Source organism: Mobula hypostoma, chromosome 17, assembly GCF_963921235.1.
Source record: "Mobula hypostoma chromosome 17, sMobHyp1.1, whole genome shotgun sequence".
NCBI classification, from domain to species: Eukaryota; Metazoa; Chordata; class Chondrichthyes; order Myliobatiformes; family Myliobatidae; genus Mobula; species Mobula hypostoma.
The window spans coordinates 55,971,275-55,988,464 of NC_086113.1; the positions used below are offsets into that span (position 1 = coordinate 55,971,275).

General features: G+C 41.8%; 1 protein-coding gene across 1 annotated transcript in view; it reads left to right on the top strand.

The window, feature by feature from the left end:
- The window catches only part of LOC134358046 (protein Jumonji-like), a 375,614-nt gene that overhangs the window by 258,636 nt on the left and 99,788 nt on the right, over positions 1 to 17,190 (top strand). Inside the window, exon 4 of the mRNA XM_063069931.1 lies at positions 10,452 to 10,621. Within this exon, the coding sequence (XP_062926001.1) occupies positions 10,452 to 10,621 (170 nt within the window). The remainder of the gene's footprint in view (positions 1 to 10,451; positions 10,622 to 17,190) is intronic.

The window sequence follows — 17,190 nt, forward strand, 5'->3', positions numbered from 1 at the left end:
ACTTGTTATGTTGAAAGACCAAGTAAGACATGGAGATGCAAGTTCACTTAGAAAACGTAATGCTGAACCTCAAATCACTGTTCAGTGTTAAAGGGAGAGATCCTTAACTGAGTCCGAGCAATACACGCAAGATGCTGGAGGTACTCAGCAAGCCAAGCGGCATCTATGGAAAAGAGTATAGTTGATATTTCAGACCAAGACCCTACAGTGTTCTGCTTAAGGGTCTCGGCCTGAAACATCTTCCATAGATGCTGCCTGGCCTGCTGAGTTCTTCCAGCATTTTGTGTGTGTTACTCGGATTTCCAGCATCTGCAGATTTTCTCTTTGTCTTAACTGAGTCCATTTGTCTTTCCCTTGAAGTTGAGCTGTACGGTCATTTTGCAGGTGGTTTTGATGTCTTATGAGAGTTGCAGGCTTTAGTAAGGTTTTGCAACGAATCTTGTGCATATGAATGGAATTGTGGTTAACAGACTGGAGGAGAGTCACAAGTTGTTTGGTCTGGGGTCAAAGGGCCTTCCATTCAATATTAATTGCTGCAGGAACACATCTGTTGGTGAGCAATAGGTTGATCATGATGAAGGATGAGGTTGGGAAGATGGCTTATCCTAGCTTAACCTCAGTTTAGGGAATGGGCAGGTCTGTCCCTGAGCCATTGCTGGCAGTTAATTCATCAGTGAGAACCTTGATGGATTTGGTGGAGCAGCCATATCAAGCCAGGTCTTCCACAAAGCTTTGGAATGTTATGACATCAGAAGCCATTGTTTTGCTGATGAAAGATGTGCACTGCTGTTGTATGGTGCTCTGAATCTGCATGAGGTCCAACAATGTGATCAATGGCACATCTTTGGGGGATTTGGTGAGGGATTCTCTTCACAATGTTGAGGCATTGACTTTATTTATTTATTTTTTGAGATACAATGTGGAATAGGCCCTTCTGGGCCTTCAAGCCACACCTCCCAGCAATCCCCCAATTTAATCCTAGCCTAATCACAGGACAATTTACAATGGCCAATTAACCTAAAAAAAATAGCACGACTTTGGACTGTGGAAGGAAACTGGAGCACCTGGAGGAAACCCATGCAGTCACGGGGAGAATGTACAAATACCTTACAGGCAGCAGTGGGAATTGAACCCAAGTTGTCTGTTCTGTAAAGTATTGTGCTAACCATTATACTACAGTGACTTGTTAATGGCTTTTGCTGTAAATGACTTGCAGTTCGGGACTGTCCCTTCAGAGATGTGAAATTGGGAACATCACAGCACTAATATAAATGTTCTCACTGTTGTCGCTGGTGTTGAGGTAATGAGTCTTTGGTACCTTTGATGTTCTGAACATTATATCTGCATGGTTAATTCTTAACCAGTAAAGCTGTTTATTTGTCATAGTCAGTGCTCTTGTAGCAGATCAGCTTCAGGACCGTTGGATGTTATTCCCTATTATTACTCCTAATTTACTTTGGATGTTACACATTAGAATAATACTTGTTCCGATTAACCCAGGAAATGTAAAGGCAATGTGTGAACTGGGGCCCAGTTGGGTTGGAGAGATGTGAGGGAGCTAGGGGGTGTGGAACAACAATGCTGGGCCACATCAGGCGAGTCAGGTGGCAAATCAGTCGCATTTCCAAAGAGCCATGGAGCACTACAGCACAGAAACAGGCCCTTTGGCCCATCTAGGCCATGCCAAACTTATTATTCAACCTAGTCCCATTGACCTGCATCTGAATCATAATCCTCCATATCCCTTCCATCCATGTACCTATTCAAATTTGCTTTAAAAGTTGCAATCAAACTTGTATCCACCGCTTTCACTGGCAGCTGGCATTCCACACTTTTAGATTAGATTAGATTATGAGGACACGCAGTCCTCTTTTATTGTCATGCATGCATTAAGAAATGATACAATGTTCCTCCAGAATGATATCACAGAAACACAAGACAAACCAAGACTTTAAAAAAAACTGACAAAAACCACATAATTATAACATATAGTTACAACAGTGTAAAGCAATACCGTAATTTGATAAAGAACAGACCATGGGCTTGGTAAAAAAGAAGTTTCAAAATCTCTCGAAAGTCCATCATCTCACGCAGATGGTAGAAGGAAGAGAAACTCTCTTCCTGCCATGAACTTCCAGCGCTGTAAACTTGCCGATGCTGCACCCATCCACAGCCAACTCTTGAGTCCATCCGAAAACTTGGAGCCTCCGACACCGAGCGCCATCTCTGCCGAGCGCTTCGACCCCGGCCCTGGCAATAGGCAAAGCCGTGGATTTGGGGCCTTCCGCTCCAGAGATTCTCGATCGCGCAGTAACAACGGCAGCGAAGCAGGCATTTCAGAAATTTCTCCAGATGTTCCTCCGTGCTTCTCACATCTGTCTCCATCAAATCAAGATTGTGCACGGCCCCTACTTAAAAATATGATATCACTTGCACTACCTTTTGAGTGAAGAAGTTCTCCATCAGGTTCCCCTTAAATATTTCACCTTTCATCCTTAACGTATGACCTCAAATTCTTGTCCCAGCCAACCACAGTGGGAACAGCCTATCTATAACCCTCATAATTTTGTGTACCTCTATCAAATCTCCCCTCGCTCTCCTATACTCCAGAGAATAAAGTCCCAACCTATTCAACCTTGCCCTATAACTGTGGTCCTCAAATAATGGGAAGCAGCAACAAAATGGGTAATTTGACCTTTGAAGCCTGCCCAGATAGTGAATTATCAGTGTGTTTAATACTCAGCACAATCTGTCCCAGAGATTCAGTGCCAGTCAATGGATAAACATAATCACCATGAACTGGGAAGGGCAGCTCCTTGTCTGCTCGCAGCAACTCTCAGAGGCAGGGACCTGAATTCAAGAGGCACGTCTTGCCTCTGTAACTGAAAACAATGCATGAAAAGAAAAGCAGGATATAATAACCTATACTGGTACATGGAGACTCTCAGATCAGTGGCCACCTTGAGATCCATTGCTGTTCTGTGGTAGAGGTAGTTGAATTAGGGAACCAGAGTAGCAAAAATTAATTATTCAATACATTTGAAAGGTATTGAACATTCTTCAGCAAAAGGCATAATTTTATATTTTTGCCTGTTTCTAAAGCATTAAACTGATGATCACATTTCCTTAAATTTTAACTACGTTTGCTAGCTTCCCTTGGCTTTAATAACTGAGATAAATTATTCAATTCTGTCAGTCCAGCTGGAATGTAAATAATTGTGTTGAAAACAAAGCCACATTAAAAAAAAAATCGGAGCCAAGAGCAAGCAATGAGCTACTCAAGGTGGCTGTGAAACTGCTTCTAGGTAATGGTTTTAACCTTCAGAAGGTAGAGGGTGTGAATTCAGCATTTGCTGTGGTTTTGCTTCTCTGGATGCTCTCTAGCAAGATTTGATATGTTTGAAGATGAACACTGACATTTTCTAATGTCAGTCCTTAATGTTGGCTTTGCCAGCTTTCAGACTGAGAACAAATCATCTGGCAGGTTTAAAATTACTTGTTCCTTTGTAAGAAAATGAGTCAAAATATGTTATAAAGTTCTTTTTTTCTTAAGAGTCATACTGCATGGAATCAGGCCAATCAGACCAATTTGCCCATGCTGACCCAGATTTCTATTTTGTCTAGTCCCATTCTTGAGCATTTTCCTATCTATGTACCTACCTCTCCATGTGTCCTTTAAATGCTGTCATTGTATCCGACTCAGTTATTTCCTCTAGCAGCTTATTCCATAGAGAGACCACCTTCTAGGTAAAGTAGTTGTCCCTCTTACTGCCCATTACGCAATGGTATTTAGGGCAGCAATGAAGGTTCTCTATATCTGATGGTGTTCAAGGCTTCTTTCATCATGCCGGTAGCTTGGTTTTCACTACTGTCAGTCATGCAAGTTCCGGGTGGAGACTCAGGAGTACAGTTGCACACTAGCAGTCCTAGCCGCGATACTTCTATACCTCCTTCCTGATCGTAGGTCAAAGAGATTGGGATGGGTGGTGGGGATCCTCAACAATGCTTTGGGCCCTTCATATACAACACTCCCGGTATATGTCAGAAATTGGGGGAGAGGGACCCTAGTCATCCCTTTGGAAGTTTTTACTATTCTCTGTGGCGCCTTATGGTCTGATGCCTTGCAACTTCCAAGCCACACAGTGATGTAGCCAGACATGGCAGGATGGTGCTCCTGTAGAATGGGGGGATAGTGGTGCTGGGACCCTTGCACGCCTCAGTCTCCTCAAGGCATGCACTGCAGCCACTATGCTGGTAGCAGAGCAGGAAGTTGTTTCAGAAGTGGGGGGAGTGCTGGTTAAGTAGGTTGCTTTGCCTTGGACAGGATTGATCTCTGAACATAGCTTGAGCAGAACCTGGCAGGAGTACTACCAACACCTCAGATTCCCAAAATATCCTGGCGTTTTCATTTTTCCTTTGGCTATGACTTGTCGGGAATAGTTGATCAGTGTAATTTTTGACCCCTAAAACAGAGAGCGATTGCAAGTGCAGTCAGAATGCTTGTCATGGTGCCCAGCCAGTGCTATTCTTTTATGGATGGGTTGTGAACTGGTATTGAATTTTGTTCTTCTGCATGCCATGATGAAATCCATGGGGAAGGGTTACTGTATTGCTACCCCATGCTAAGTTATTAACTGACTTAGTACTGAGCCCCGGAGAGTAGCATATAGCTTGCATTAAAAAAGGAAAATGTCCTGGTTTGTATTTTCCACATCCTGCTATTAAATTGATTGTCACTTTGTTAATATACATCATGCTAAGTGAATGGAAGTAATTTTGGTTCATCATTCATTTATAAATGACAATGAAACCAGTGGTTTATAATCATTACCAGGATTACAGAAATTCAGGTTGGTGACTGGGGCTATTATATTTTCTACATCCATTAGTTGCTCTGCTGAGGCCCGGTGGAGGTTTAAGGAACTCTCTTGTATTGTGAAGCATTTACTGTTGTTTAAAATGTCCTATACTTGGGGTAGATGAGCACAGTTCAGCATTTTCCTAATTTAGAACTCTTTCTCTCCAAGGAGAATGTGAAAGTAAGTTATTTTTAGTAATTTGAAGATGCAATTTGTGATTTTAAAAAATAACTGCTTAGTCTCCTACTATTTAAAGTTGGTGACAGACTATTGTAAATGGGGTTGCTGGAGTTTCCTACAACAATAAGTGCAGTAGTTAATTTGGTTAAAAGTTGCTTGTGTTCAATCTTTATTTCCTCTTCCTCTTCCCCCCTCCTCCACCCCCACTTCTGCCATGTCCAACTGAGGTGTGCTGGAATACAATTAACATGAGCTTTGTGAGCGTTCGGTATCTCTCACAAGAAGCTGTTCATGTATATGCCACTGACTATTTATCTATGCATACTATCACAGCTAAGCCTCATCCTGTCATCATTTGCTTTCCTACAGTCTTAATTTCCATTTGGGAGTTTCACATCTACCTGCTTGTCTTTGACTGGCCTAGCACAGGGCAGCCATCTTTGATTGAGGTGCTTGTGTGGTGATTTATGCCCTATCCATGGGAAATCCATTCATCCGACAACTTGGTTTGCACAGATCATTTGTGAAGCATAATCTTTTATACTTCAGTGGAAAAGAGTCTAAATTTAGTTTTGTAAAAATAATCCATCGCAGCTGGTTACAGCCATTCGATTCTTCTTGTGTTATTGAGCTGAGGTGACTGTCCAGCACATCAAATGTGTGAATGGATTAGAGGCACTTTCAAATTATACAAATCTACAAACAGAGTTGTCTGCCAGAATTTGTTTCTAAAACTCATACAATTTCAACCCAGTTCGCTGGAGGCCAAACAAATGGAATCTTTGCACCGTCACTTTCAGATAGGTTGGGAGTTCACAGGGAAATGAAAACAGGCGAAGGCTCACCTGGTCATCAAACCAGCTCTGCCATTCAACATAATCATGGCTAATCTGCCTTAAGCCTCGATTCCTCATCTGTGCCAGTTCATTACAGCCTTCACTTTTCACAATTATTTCAAAAAATTACTTAACTCCATTTAACAACTTGCTAAACCTTTTCCTGGGTCTTTCTAAGGATGATATTTTTGAACTGTGCAAAAACTAATTTGGAATGACTCAGAATTTTTGCTGGCGATGTAGAGCCAGAGCTGCAAACAATAATAAAATACTTGGTAGCTCTTGGCACCTGTGTGCACTCCTTGGTCCATGAAATTATCATTTTAATTCTCTGAGAATGATTAACATTTTATTCCTAGTCCCAATTCCTGGACAGAATTCAACCTCGATGCAAGTCTGCTACTTCGCGTACCCGCCAATGAATCTGTCATATGATATTTCTATAATCACTTGGCGATTTCCATGTTGTTTGACTCCGAATTCTATTCCTGCCAAAAGATTATGGCTGTGACTTGGCTAAGATCCCTTACAGATGAAATGAGCAGAGGAAAATAATTGAACTTAAAATGCCAGCATGTAAAGACATATGGCCCCGAGTCAGTATTAAGTATTGTCATTTTGATTTTCATCATCGTTCTCATTGATACTAATTTTACCAATAAAATTAATTATTTCTTAAAGATGGGATTCTTCCTCCCCCCCTTTTTTTTTTGCAAACTTGTCTTACTAAAGGAAAAACTCCATTATTATTTGAAGAAATATTGGAATTTGAAATTTAATTTGTTTATATGCTTGGTATAATACATTAGTCAGTAACTCTATGAAGTGGCTTTAGATCCATTCAGATGAGATGGGTGTAATTGGCCTTTATAGTCTTGCATCTGATTTAAGCAGTCACTAGTGGTGGTGTGACTTGATATCACAGAACCCCCTTTAATTGGCTCTTGGTGCATGTTTGAGCGAGGGGCACTTCATACTACTGACTGTACCAGCAGTCCCCATAACATATGACTGTCTGAAAGTTTAACTGTAGCTAATTTTCCTGCTCTTGGCTCAATAAAGGATTATATTTAATCCTTTATTGAACCACCGTGGTCCTGGAGGAACGTTGTTTCATTTTTACTCTGTACTGTACAAGCAGTTTATGGTCGAAATGACAATAAAAAGTGACTTGACTTGAAATCTGCAAGCAATTTTTCAGGATTTTAAATTGAAATGTGCATGGGGTAAAGTTTGAATATGATGAAACTGGAATTCATAAAGCTGACTGATAATATCAGAAGATTATGTAACATCTCAGTGTTGGGTATTGTAACGTGAACAAAGTCACCGGAGAGATGGAAGCTGGTAGATATAAAATCTTTTATTCAATCCACACACTCACAACTAAGCTGACAGCCTTTTGGAGTTACTCGCGAGAGAGAGGCTCTGTGTGTGTGTGTGTGAGAGACACACTCTCTGACCCAACATTATAGCACATTTTTATATGCTAAACAGCGAAGGTAACAGAACGGTTTCAATGCCTTTATAACACTTCTTTAGAGTTGCATATAGTTTTCAATTTCCTGGATCTTCCCGCCAATACATCCGAAATGAATGTAAATTACTGTTGTATTTGTGCAATGGTGTGTTGATTGCATTCATGCACATGCAAACATATATCAGTTAAGGGGCTATTTCCTGGTCTGCAATTTGCTATCGTCTTGAGTATATTCATGCAATTTACTGGTCTGAGCTGCATTTTAAATTTAAACTACACTCTATATTCAGAACTGAAGGTTGGTTGCTGAAGTTGATGTTTGCTATATACCCTAACTCCAAAATACGCCTTAACTTTGGGGATAATAAATTTCTGTGGGTTCAGAATAGGTTAGGAGGTCAGAAATCAGTGAAGAGGACTAAATTAGTGTTTCTCAGTGGCTAGACTGTTTAATAACTGGTTACCACAGGGATTGGTATATCCCAAAGTCTTTCCCTTGTCTATGGGCCACAGACTGGGGGGGTTCCCTACCTGTATGAATGAGTGCAGCTCCAGCACTGCTTAACATTATCCATGACAAACCAATTGATTGGTATGCCACTTACCGTCCTAGACTTTAATTTGCTCTGCTGCCAGCACACTATCGTTCCTCCATGTATCATTCATGAAGTACACTGCAGTTACTAGCTCAGACAAGATGAGATGCAACATCTTGTGATGCTGTAGCCCATGCACTTCAAGGTTCGATGTGCATTCAGTGATGCCCTTTTGCACATCAATATTATAAAGCGTGTTTATTTGAGTCACTGTCACTTCCCTGTCAGCTTGAATCAGTTTGGCCATTCTCCACTGACCTTTCTCATTAACAAGGTGTTTTCACCCACAGAGCTGCCACTCAATGTTGTTTTGTTTCCAGCACCATTCTCTGTAAACTCTCAAAACTGCTGTGCGTGAAAAACCCAGGAGATCAGTATTTCCTGAGATACACCCCATCTGGCACAAACAATCATTCCAGGGTCAAAGTCACTTGGATCACATTCCTTCCCCATTTTGATGTTTGGTCTAAACAGCTGAACCTCTTGACTGTGTCGGCATGCTTTTATTGCTGTCACATAATTGGATGATTGGATATTTGTATTAACGAGCAGCTGTATCAGTATCTAATAAAGTGGCCACTGAGTGTATATTCCCAATCCTCTATTCCTTGGCTTCAGTTCTAGAGTGGGAGTACCTTCACCAGAAGGACCACAGTGGCTCACCATCCCCTTCTTCAGAAATATTAGTGGTGAATCACTGCTAGCCTTGTTAGTGATTGACAGATCTTGGAAAAAAATTTGCAAATGCTTTTAACCGTTCTCAATTTTTATCCATACTTTTGAGGAAAAGATCAGTGTAACATAAGTGGGAGGAAAAAGTGGTGCATGAAAGTCTATGAAGGGTAAAAATAGCACATTGGCTCAAAGACGCAGGTAGAATATAGTCTATGAAAATGATGAATGCCTGAGGAGGAATAAGCAAATAGTTATGCTAAAGAATTAGTGAATGAGAGGCTGTGATATGTAGAGACTAAATCTGCAGCACTTAAGGCGAATAGAATGTTGGCCTCCTTCTGCAAGGAGATTGGAGTACAGTGGGCTTTTGGTGAGGAGATACTTAGAGGATTGGAGGATGTCTGGTTGAGGACATACTTGCCTTGGAGAGAGATCCACTTGATAGATTCCTGGGATGAGAGCTTCCCCAGTGAGGAGTGATTGAATGTGACTGGAATTCAGGAAAATGTAAATGTAAGATACAAGGATTTGAGAGGGTTTGATGCTGTAAGATAAATTTCCTCGTAACATAAAACTGCAAGCACAGGAACAGGCTCCTCGGCCTATGATGCCTGCGCTGAATACGATGCTGAAGTAAAGTGGATTTCTTCTGCTCATGTAAAATTCGCATCCCTCAGTCTCCACAGATTCACGCATCTCTATCGCAGCCTCTTAAATGCCACTGTGGTATCTGTGTCCTCAGCTTGGACCATCCAGAAATAGAAGCCAATATCTCGGAATAAGGGGCGTAGAATGAGATTTCTTTATTCAGGAGGTTGCGGTTGTTGGGTCATTGGTTACATTGAAATCCAAAATCAGTAGAAGTTTGGGCATTAAAGAATCAAGGGACAGGATTAGCCTGACTTTGTAGAATGGGAGCAGGGTGAAAGGGCAATGTGGTTTTCCCCTATTTTGCTCTTACGAATTTTTGAGTATCTGGTCTTAATTATACCCGTACATGTGTACTTCGACTTTATTGAAATCCTGTTGGTAAAATGGTTTGGTTAATCAGAAGCTGGATGCCAATTGTTTTTGATCTTAGGTCCTTAGGTTCCGAAAGGTGGTTGTAGAGGTCAAACCAAAGTAAAACGATGGCTGCTGCCAGCCACCCTGCGGATTTGTTATACTTGTAGGACGCACACTGACTCCTGTAATGAGTGCTCCAAAAGTTATTTGATCCTTACAAATGCACAATCTTGAAGTGATGAAACTTATTATATCCAAGTATAAGCTAAGCATTATTGAGCCGTCAGCAAATGATAACGACCAGCACCGGTTCCGAGCTTCTAAACTGCAACAAAAATGAACAAGAGTATGTAACTTGTTCACTTTGCCTTTACCCCACTTCTGCTCATGTGACTAGCTGCCATGATATACATGCGACGCAACACAATGCATATAGAGAACAGATGCCTGGCTCCTACAGTGGTTGTGCATTTATCTGAATTCTGAGTGTTCTTAAAATATTTGAACTAAAAATAGTGCAAGAGGCTGATGCAGTTATTAGTCACCTCGACTGTGGCATGTCAGCTGACGGAATGGTGTTTTGCATGGCCTGGGGTTACAATGTTAATAATGTACTATGGCTGCTATGCATTAGTTATATTAAGTGATAAAGCACTTCTGTTGCATATATTAAGATGTGACTAAATTGAGATGCCACTTCTGATAAAGAAGGGCCCGGGAAAAGGATGTTCCAAAATCACTTGTCACCTACTCTTTAGAATACTTCATGTACGGTCCATGTTTTTGAGGAGAGTATTTTTTTTATTGTCTTTTGTTCCAGGCCAAGGCTGCAAGCACAGAGGAAGTTTGCCCAGTCGCAGCCCAACTCCCCCAGCACAACCCCAGTCAAGATGGTGGATCCAGTCTTGCCACCTCCTGTAACTCAGATCATCGATCTCTCAAAAAGAAAGCCCAAAACAGAAGATTTCTTAACTTTTCTTTGCCTTAGAGGTAGGTGTTGCAATAACTTCACATTGATCACTATGTGATCAATTATTCACTGCAATGTTTGTTTTACTTTACATTTCAGCATCTCTGAATGCTCATCACAATATTAGTGGCTACATTCTAAGTAATACCTTCATATGTTGACTCAGAAACAGCTGTATTATTTGGTTACCAAGTGGAAATTGGGCCATTGATATTCCACCTGTGTTATTACTTGTATAAAATTATTAATGAGCAGAAATACAGTGTGGCTTTCAGGAGAAAGTTTGTCACAGGATATGCACATAATTTCACGTGATTCCTGAAATCCAAGAGTTCAACAGACCGGCTGGAAGTTGCTTGAAGATGAGCACAGACAGGCTGTGCATTGCAGTTGTGTTGTTTATGATTATGGCTTTAAATTGGAATTGGCGCTCTTGGCCTCTTCTCTTCAGCCCTAGGAGCAAGCATACCAGATAAAGGTATTATCCCCACAAGCTTAAAGCCCTTTAATAACCTGATGGTCTTTTCTGGAGCAGCTCACTCACCTTTGGTCCCCACTGGACACTCAGCTCTCACCTGTGGCTCCAAGTAGCTGATTGCGTGCAACAACAGCCACACCCCAGTACACCGCCTTAACAGGTGGGCCAAACCAGATGAGGGTGGCCGATGGGCCTCATACCCAGTGAGATAGGAACATGTTTGTCCTGGCACGTGAATTCAGCTCCAGCGGACTGGGTGGACAAGATCTGCAGTGAGATCCAACGGCCAAGAACGTGGTTCTTCAACGCTCCATGGAGAGTGAAGGGCATGACAAGGCACAGAAGTCGTCATGGTCATCCTCTGCAACCAAGGGAGGCCCCTGTTTGTGATGCTTGTTTGTTCCACTGGACCTGGACTTCTGTGGTCCAGAAGGTGGAACTAGCCCAGTGCAGTGGCTTTTCTATTTTAAAAACTCTCTCACACAGGTATCCCATCATCGACGGACACAACGGACGTCCACAACTACTAGGCAGCTCTTCAAACTGGAATTGGATATCATCCTTCAACCAACCACCTGGCTCCATGTTTATACAGATGCACTGCCCTTACTAATAGATATGCCCATTGACAACAATGTTGCCCTACAGGCAACTGTCTGGGCTTCTAGCAGCAGTTGCTTGTGCATCTAACGTGGTTAAAGTTCAAAGTAAAATTTATGATCAGAGTACACGTCACCACATACAACTCTGAGATGCTTTTTCTTATGGGCATACTTTGCAAATCTATAGAACAGTAACTGTAAACAGGATCAATGAAAGGTCAAGTAGAGCATGGAAGATGACAAACTATGCAAATGCAAACATAAATAAATAGCAATAAATAACGAGAGCATGAAATAACAAGGTAAAGATTCCTGAGAGTGAGATCATTGGTTGTGGGAACACCAGGAATAGAACGAGTGTAGTTCTCCTCTTGTGTTCCAGAGTCTGATGGTTGAGGGGCAGTAACTGTTCTTGAACCTGATAGTGCAAGTCCTTGTACCTTCTACCTGGTGGCAGCAGTGAGAGAAGTGAGTGGCCTGGGTGGTGAGGATCTTTGGATACTTTTCTGCAACAGCATTTCATGTAGACGTGCTCAATGGTTGGGAGGGCTTTACCTGTGTTCTACTGGGCTGAATGCACTACCTTCTGTAGGATTTTCTACTCAAAGGCATTGGTGTGCCCATACCAGGCCATAATGCAGCCAGCCAGCACACTTTCCACCACACATCTATAGAATTTTGTCAAGATTTTTGATGACGTGCCAAATCTCTGCAAACTCAGAAGGACATAGAGGCACTGTCGTGCTTCACGTTTATGCGTCCAGGACTCAGAAAACTGGATTTGCTTACAGAGTGGATGACAAAGTTTGAGATAAAGTTTGTGGCATCTTCTCCCAATAAAACAGGAAAAGGCACTGGAAACCAGCTGTGGTTGATAGTTATATACAAACTATATGTACAAAGTCAATCTGTCTTTTACAGTCTGGAAGCCAAGGGCTGTCACTGAAAAGTACGTGCCCAGTCAACCCACCCTGTCTGGGGCCAACAGTGACACGCTTTGCAGTTCAGAGGCAATCAGAGGTATGAAAAAGAGGAGAGGGTCTGATCATAAGGCTGTCAGTGGGAGAATAAAGGCCTCAGGCATTGGAGAAGATGCATGCCGAAAGCAGGGAAAGCATGGAAACTGGGAATATAATGGTAGTAGTGAGGCTGCAGATTTAGTCAGCTAGAATGGCCCTGGAAGCCAGTGCTGAACATGAGCAAATAGCTTTGAAAATATTTTAATGTTTACCTGCTGTTTGTCGTCCATCATTTACTCATTCCCCACTCTTCCACCTCCCCCCCCCAAAAAAAAACGGTCTTGGTTTAAATGGTTGAAATTGAATGTATTCCCACACAACCTGCTTTACTTACCACCTTTCATCAGTGCAGTGCTCCTTCTGGGTGATATTTATGTTTATAGTGGCTGTTGGACAGAAATCTTGTGGGGGAATTGAAATTCCACTCCACCTAGTTACATACCCACTAAAGGCTGCCTGTAATGGAAACTTGGTCGAGGAATGTGTTTTAAAATATCAAACTAACCTTGAAGTGAAAAGGAATTTAAACTGCTCATATGGTTTCGACCAGTGGTCTTGTTTTACAAGCTTTCATCTAGAGTTGCTCATTGCATGATTGAATTGCTGTCTCGTTGGAGCTGTTCTCTAGTTTCCCTCTAGTTGTTCATAGTTTGCTCATGGGATGAGTGCACAGTGTTGGGCGAAGGGGGAGAGAGCTCCACTCAGCACCACATTGTCGACCCAGAATTGGGAGGAGTTGGTGTTGCAAACTGAGTTGATAGCCTCCCAGTAATGAACACATCAAAGGGACGAAAGAAAGGAACACTTGCGCTGCAGACTTCTGTAAAGTAGTACATCATGTTCAGAATAATGAGGAACTTTTCTTTGATGTAGTTCTCCCACATTTACAAGTTGTCCTAGGGATTTTATGACCAAATCATGGTGTTGTAACAAGATTTTATGATACCAACAGTTGCTGTGGAGAGCCAACAATCATTGACCTTTTAAGCAAAATGATTGGAACTGGCGGCCATTTATTACCGAGCACCTTTTTAAGGATTCTGACCCTGTGTTGGCATCAATTATGGTGGACATATCTCGCAGGCCAGGGGTGACTCAAAGACTTTGTTTATTGTTAAAGAACGTGATCCACCCCACCCCCAACAGTCAGCGAGTGTCAGTTATGTTACTGGAGGAGGAGGGGAAAGGGAAATTGGATATCTAGGCTGTGCTGTTTCCAGTGGGTTTTGTTTGTTTTGTGTAGTGGAGGGTGGGAGTGTAGTACAGTTTTAACAACTTCAACATGCTAAACGCCGCTGGCCAAAAACTAACTTTGTACCTCTTCCTGCTCATGTCCTCTTTCATCCCCCACGTACCTTGCAGCAATACTTGGTGGTGGATTAGAGGTTTTCTTTGACAGCCTGCACTTAGTGTGCTGGTTGCAAGCTTCTCCGCACTCCTGAGCACCCTACCTCAGCAAACTACTCCTGGAGGGGAAGCACGTGAATCTACTGTACGTCCTACATTTTCCAGTTCGCAGTTGCTTTTTTTGAGTAATACCTTAATTGAACAAAATAAATAACATGCCAGAATGAATAAATGCCTCTGGTTTGTTTCTGGTTGTGCTTTGCTTTGCTGATCTGTCATTTATATTAATTTCTTGCAGTAGAGCTCAGAAATAACCCAGAACTTGGTAGTATTTGAAAATTGATTCCTTCTGTAACTTAACAGGCTCTCTTTCACTGAGAAACATAATGATACTGCAGGAAAAAAATGACAATTCATTTACTTATTGGGCATCAGATATATAACAGGCCGTGCTTGTTAACAATTTCTACATGGGAAGAAACGTTTTGAAACCTTTCTGGATGATATCATTTCTAACATTCATCATACTTGTGTAGTTCTGGCAAAGGTTTTGATAACTGTAAATTGTGTAATCTCTTAGACTGCAGTTGTGAAGTACTGATGTTTGCTTTAAATATTTAGATTTGGATTTACTTATCACTTGTATGCTGAAGCAGACTGTGAAATGTGTCATTTTTGTTTGCAACTAGCACATCCAAGGATGTGCTGGGGGCCACACATTCCAGTGCCAACTTATCATGCCCACAATGTTCAACAGAACAACACAGACAGCAACAGTAAAGCAAGCACCTTTCACACCCTCCCACCCACTCACACACAGATGGGCCTGTAACCCTGGGCTAGGCCACTTCAAGTCCTTGGGCCCAGCTTTAGTCATTCTATTAATTGGTATTGTAATCTATTGCTAATAACCTCTGGTAACTGGATGTTCAGCTGGGTGTCCATTCAGTCTGGTGCACAAGCAGTCACGTGCATGTCTCCAATGAATTGGGTTGCTTTGTACTATGATCTTGATGTCTGAGAATGGGAACAGGAAGGCTAGAACTTTAAAGAAGATACTGGAAGTGATGATGTCGGGAAATATTGCTGAGCTGAAACCTATAACTCACAAACTGATCCCAATATTCTATCTGCCTTGGGCTACGGGGTGTAATGGAATATTGCATCCCATAGCCCATGGGCCAGCATGGTAGTGTAGTGGTTAGCACAATTCTTTAGAGTACCAATGTCCTGGGTTTGATTCCTGCCACTGTCTGTAAGGAGTTTGTACGTTCTCCCATGACCATGTGGGTTTCCTCCAGGTGCTCCAGTTTCCTCCCACAGTCTAAAGACCGACCATTTGGTAGGTTAATTGGTCATTGTAAATTGTCCTGTCATGAAGGACAATTAAATCAAGGATTGCTGGGTGACGCGGCTTGAAGGGATGAAGTTTCTATTCCGCACTGTATCTCAATAAATAAAAATATGTCTGCTAGGGAAACTTATTGGGGAAATGATGTCATTAAAGATCCTGAGATACTTTTGAAGAATGAAGTATATTGAACAGACAAATGAAAGAGAAAATTAGATTACCCCGCTGCAGAGTTAAGTTTTTACTCAAACCTCAGCTCTCCATCCTTTAACCACTTCACAGTAGGTGGGTAAAGTGAATTGTTTGATAACTACTTAGTACTGTGGTCAATGACAGGGCTCCTCTCGATGGATGATTAACATAGGCTTCTCTGCTTGAAGTATAAATCAGCCACCCCCCAAACCCATTGCCGCAGTCAACTTCAAGCCCTCTGTATTCACTAACTTATGATATTTTTACCCTGTAAATGTCCATGTGGCTATGTCAGTTACCAATTTGAGAGCAAGGGTGCTAGTTAGAGGGAACAGTTAACAAAGTTGTGGGTACAGATTTCTGTGTCCTATTGACTGACGGAATGTTGGATGTGGTGAAGAAAATTTGTAAAGCCTGGATGTTGAAGTAATTTAGCTCATTTTTCCTCAAGCAAAGGAAAAGCAAAATTGGAGAAAAGGATGCCAGATACAACTTGAGTTAAGGGACAAGTTAGACTATCATATAATAATAAACTTCCATCCTGGACTCCTGGAGCTGAATGTGCTGCCTCTGAATTTCATTAAAATGCATATAAAATAACGTGCAATTTTTTGAGTTTCAATTGGGATTACTTCTCAGAACCTTTATTTCAAAGTATATGCCGCCTTTCTGCCTTAAAAACTTTAGATGTATTAGAGATATAGATTTGCAAAGGTAGAATGAGTAGTTCAGCAAGGTGCAGAAAACACCCTCTGGAACAATGAGGGGGGAGACCAGCAGCTCTCTGTTTCAGTGTTACAAAGTGTAGATGTTTGTGGTATGCATTGTCTCCAGCAGTATTACCTACCAGTAGGATGTCACATCAGATCATCCTGATCGATTACTAAAGAAAATAAGTGCAAAGTAACCTTACTCCACAATTGCCTCTACACTGTGCATATACAGTAACGTGAAAATAATTCACTTCATGCCTGATATTTTCTTTCATCAGCACCCCTGGTGCAGCAGATAATGCTAATGCCTTATCGCTCCAGTGATTGACCCAATCCTGACATAGGGCGCGGTCCGTGTGGGCTTTGCACGTTCTTCCTGAGACAGGGTGGTTATTCCAGTTTCCTCCTCAATCTCAAAGATTTGCTCGTTGGCCATTGTAAGGTACTCCTGGTGTGAAAGTGATTGGCAGCATTCAGGTAAAGTTGAACAAGGGGAATAAAGAATACGATTATATAGGATTAGCACATCTTGGTGGTTGACAGTTGGTGTGGCCTGAAGGACCTGTTTTCATGTTGTATATTACTTTGTAACTGTGTAATTTCTTGCTTCTTGGAGGCTGTAATTTCTTGGGAAGGGTTGTGGTTAACAGTGCAACCACATGGTGTTGTCTCCTGAGCCACAAGACTTCAGTGCAAGTGCTGTTCCAGGAGTTAAACACACACAATCCATTCAAGCATATGGAGAGATGGACTCTGTCACACTTGTTGCTTTAGAGATAAAATGTTAAGCTGGAGCCCCATTTACTTTGAAGAATCATTGCTCCTGATAACTGGCTTCAAGACCATCACAACCAAAGTTGATTAAATAGACATTAGAAAGTATTGAA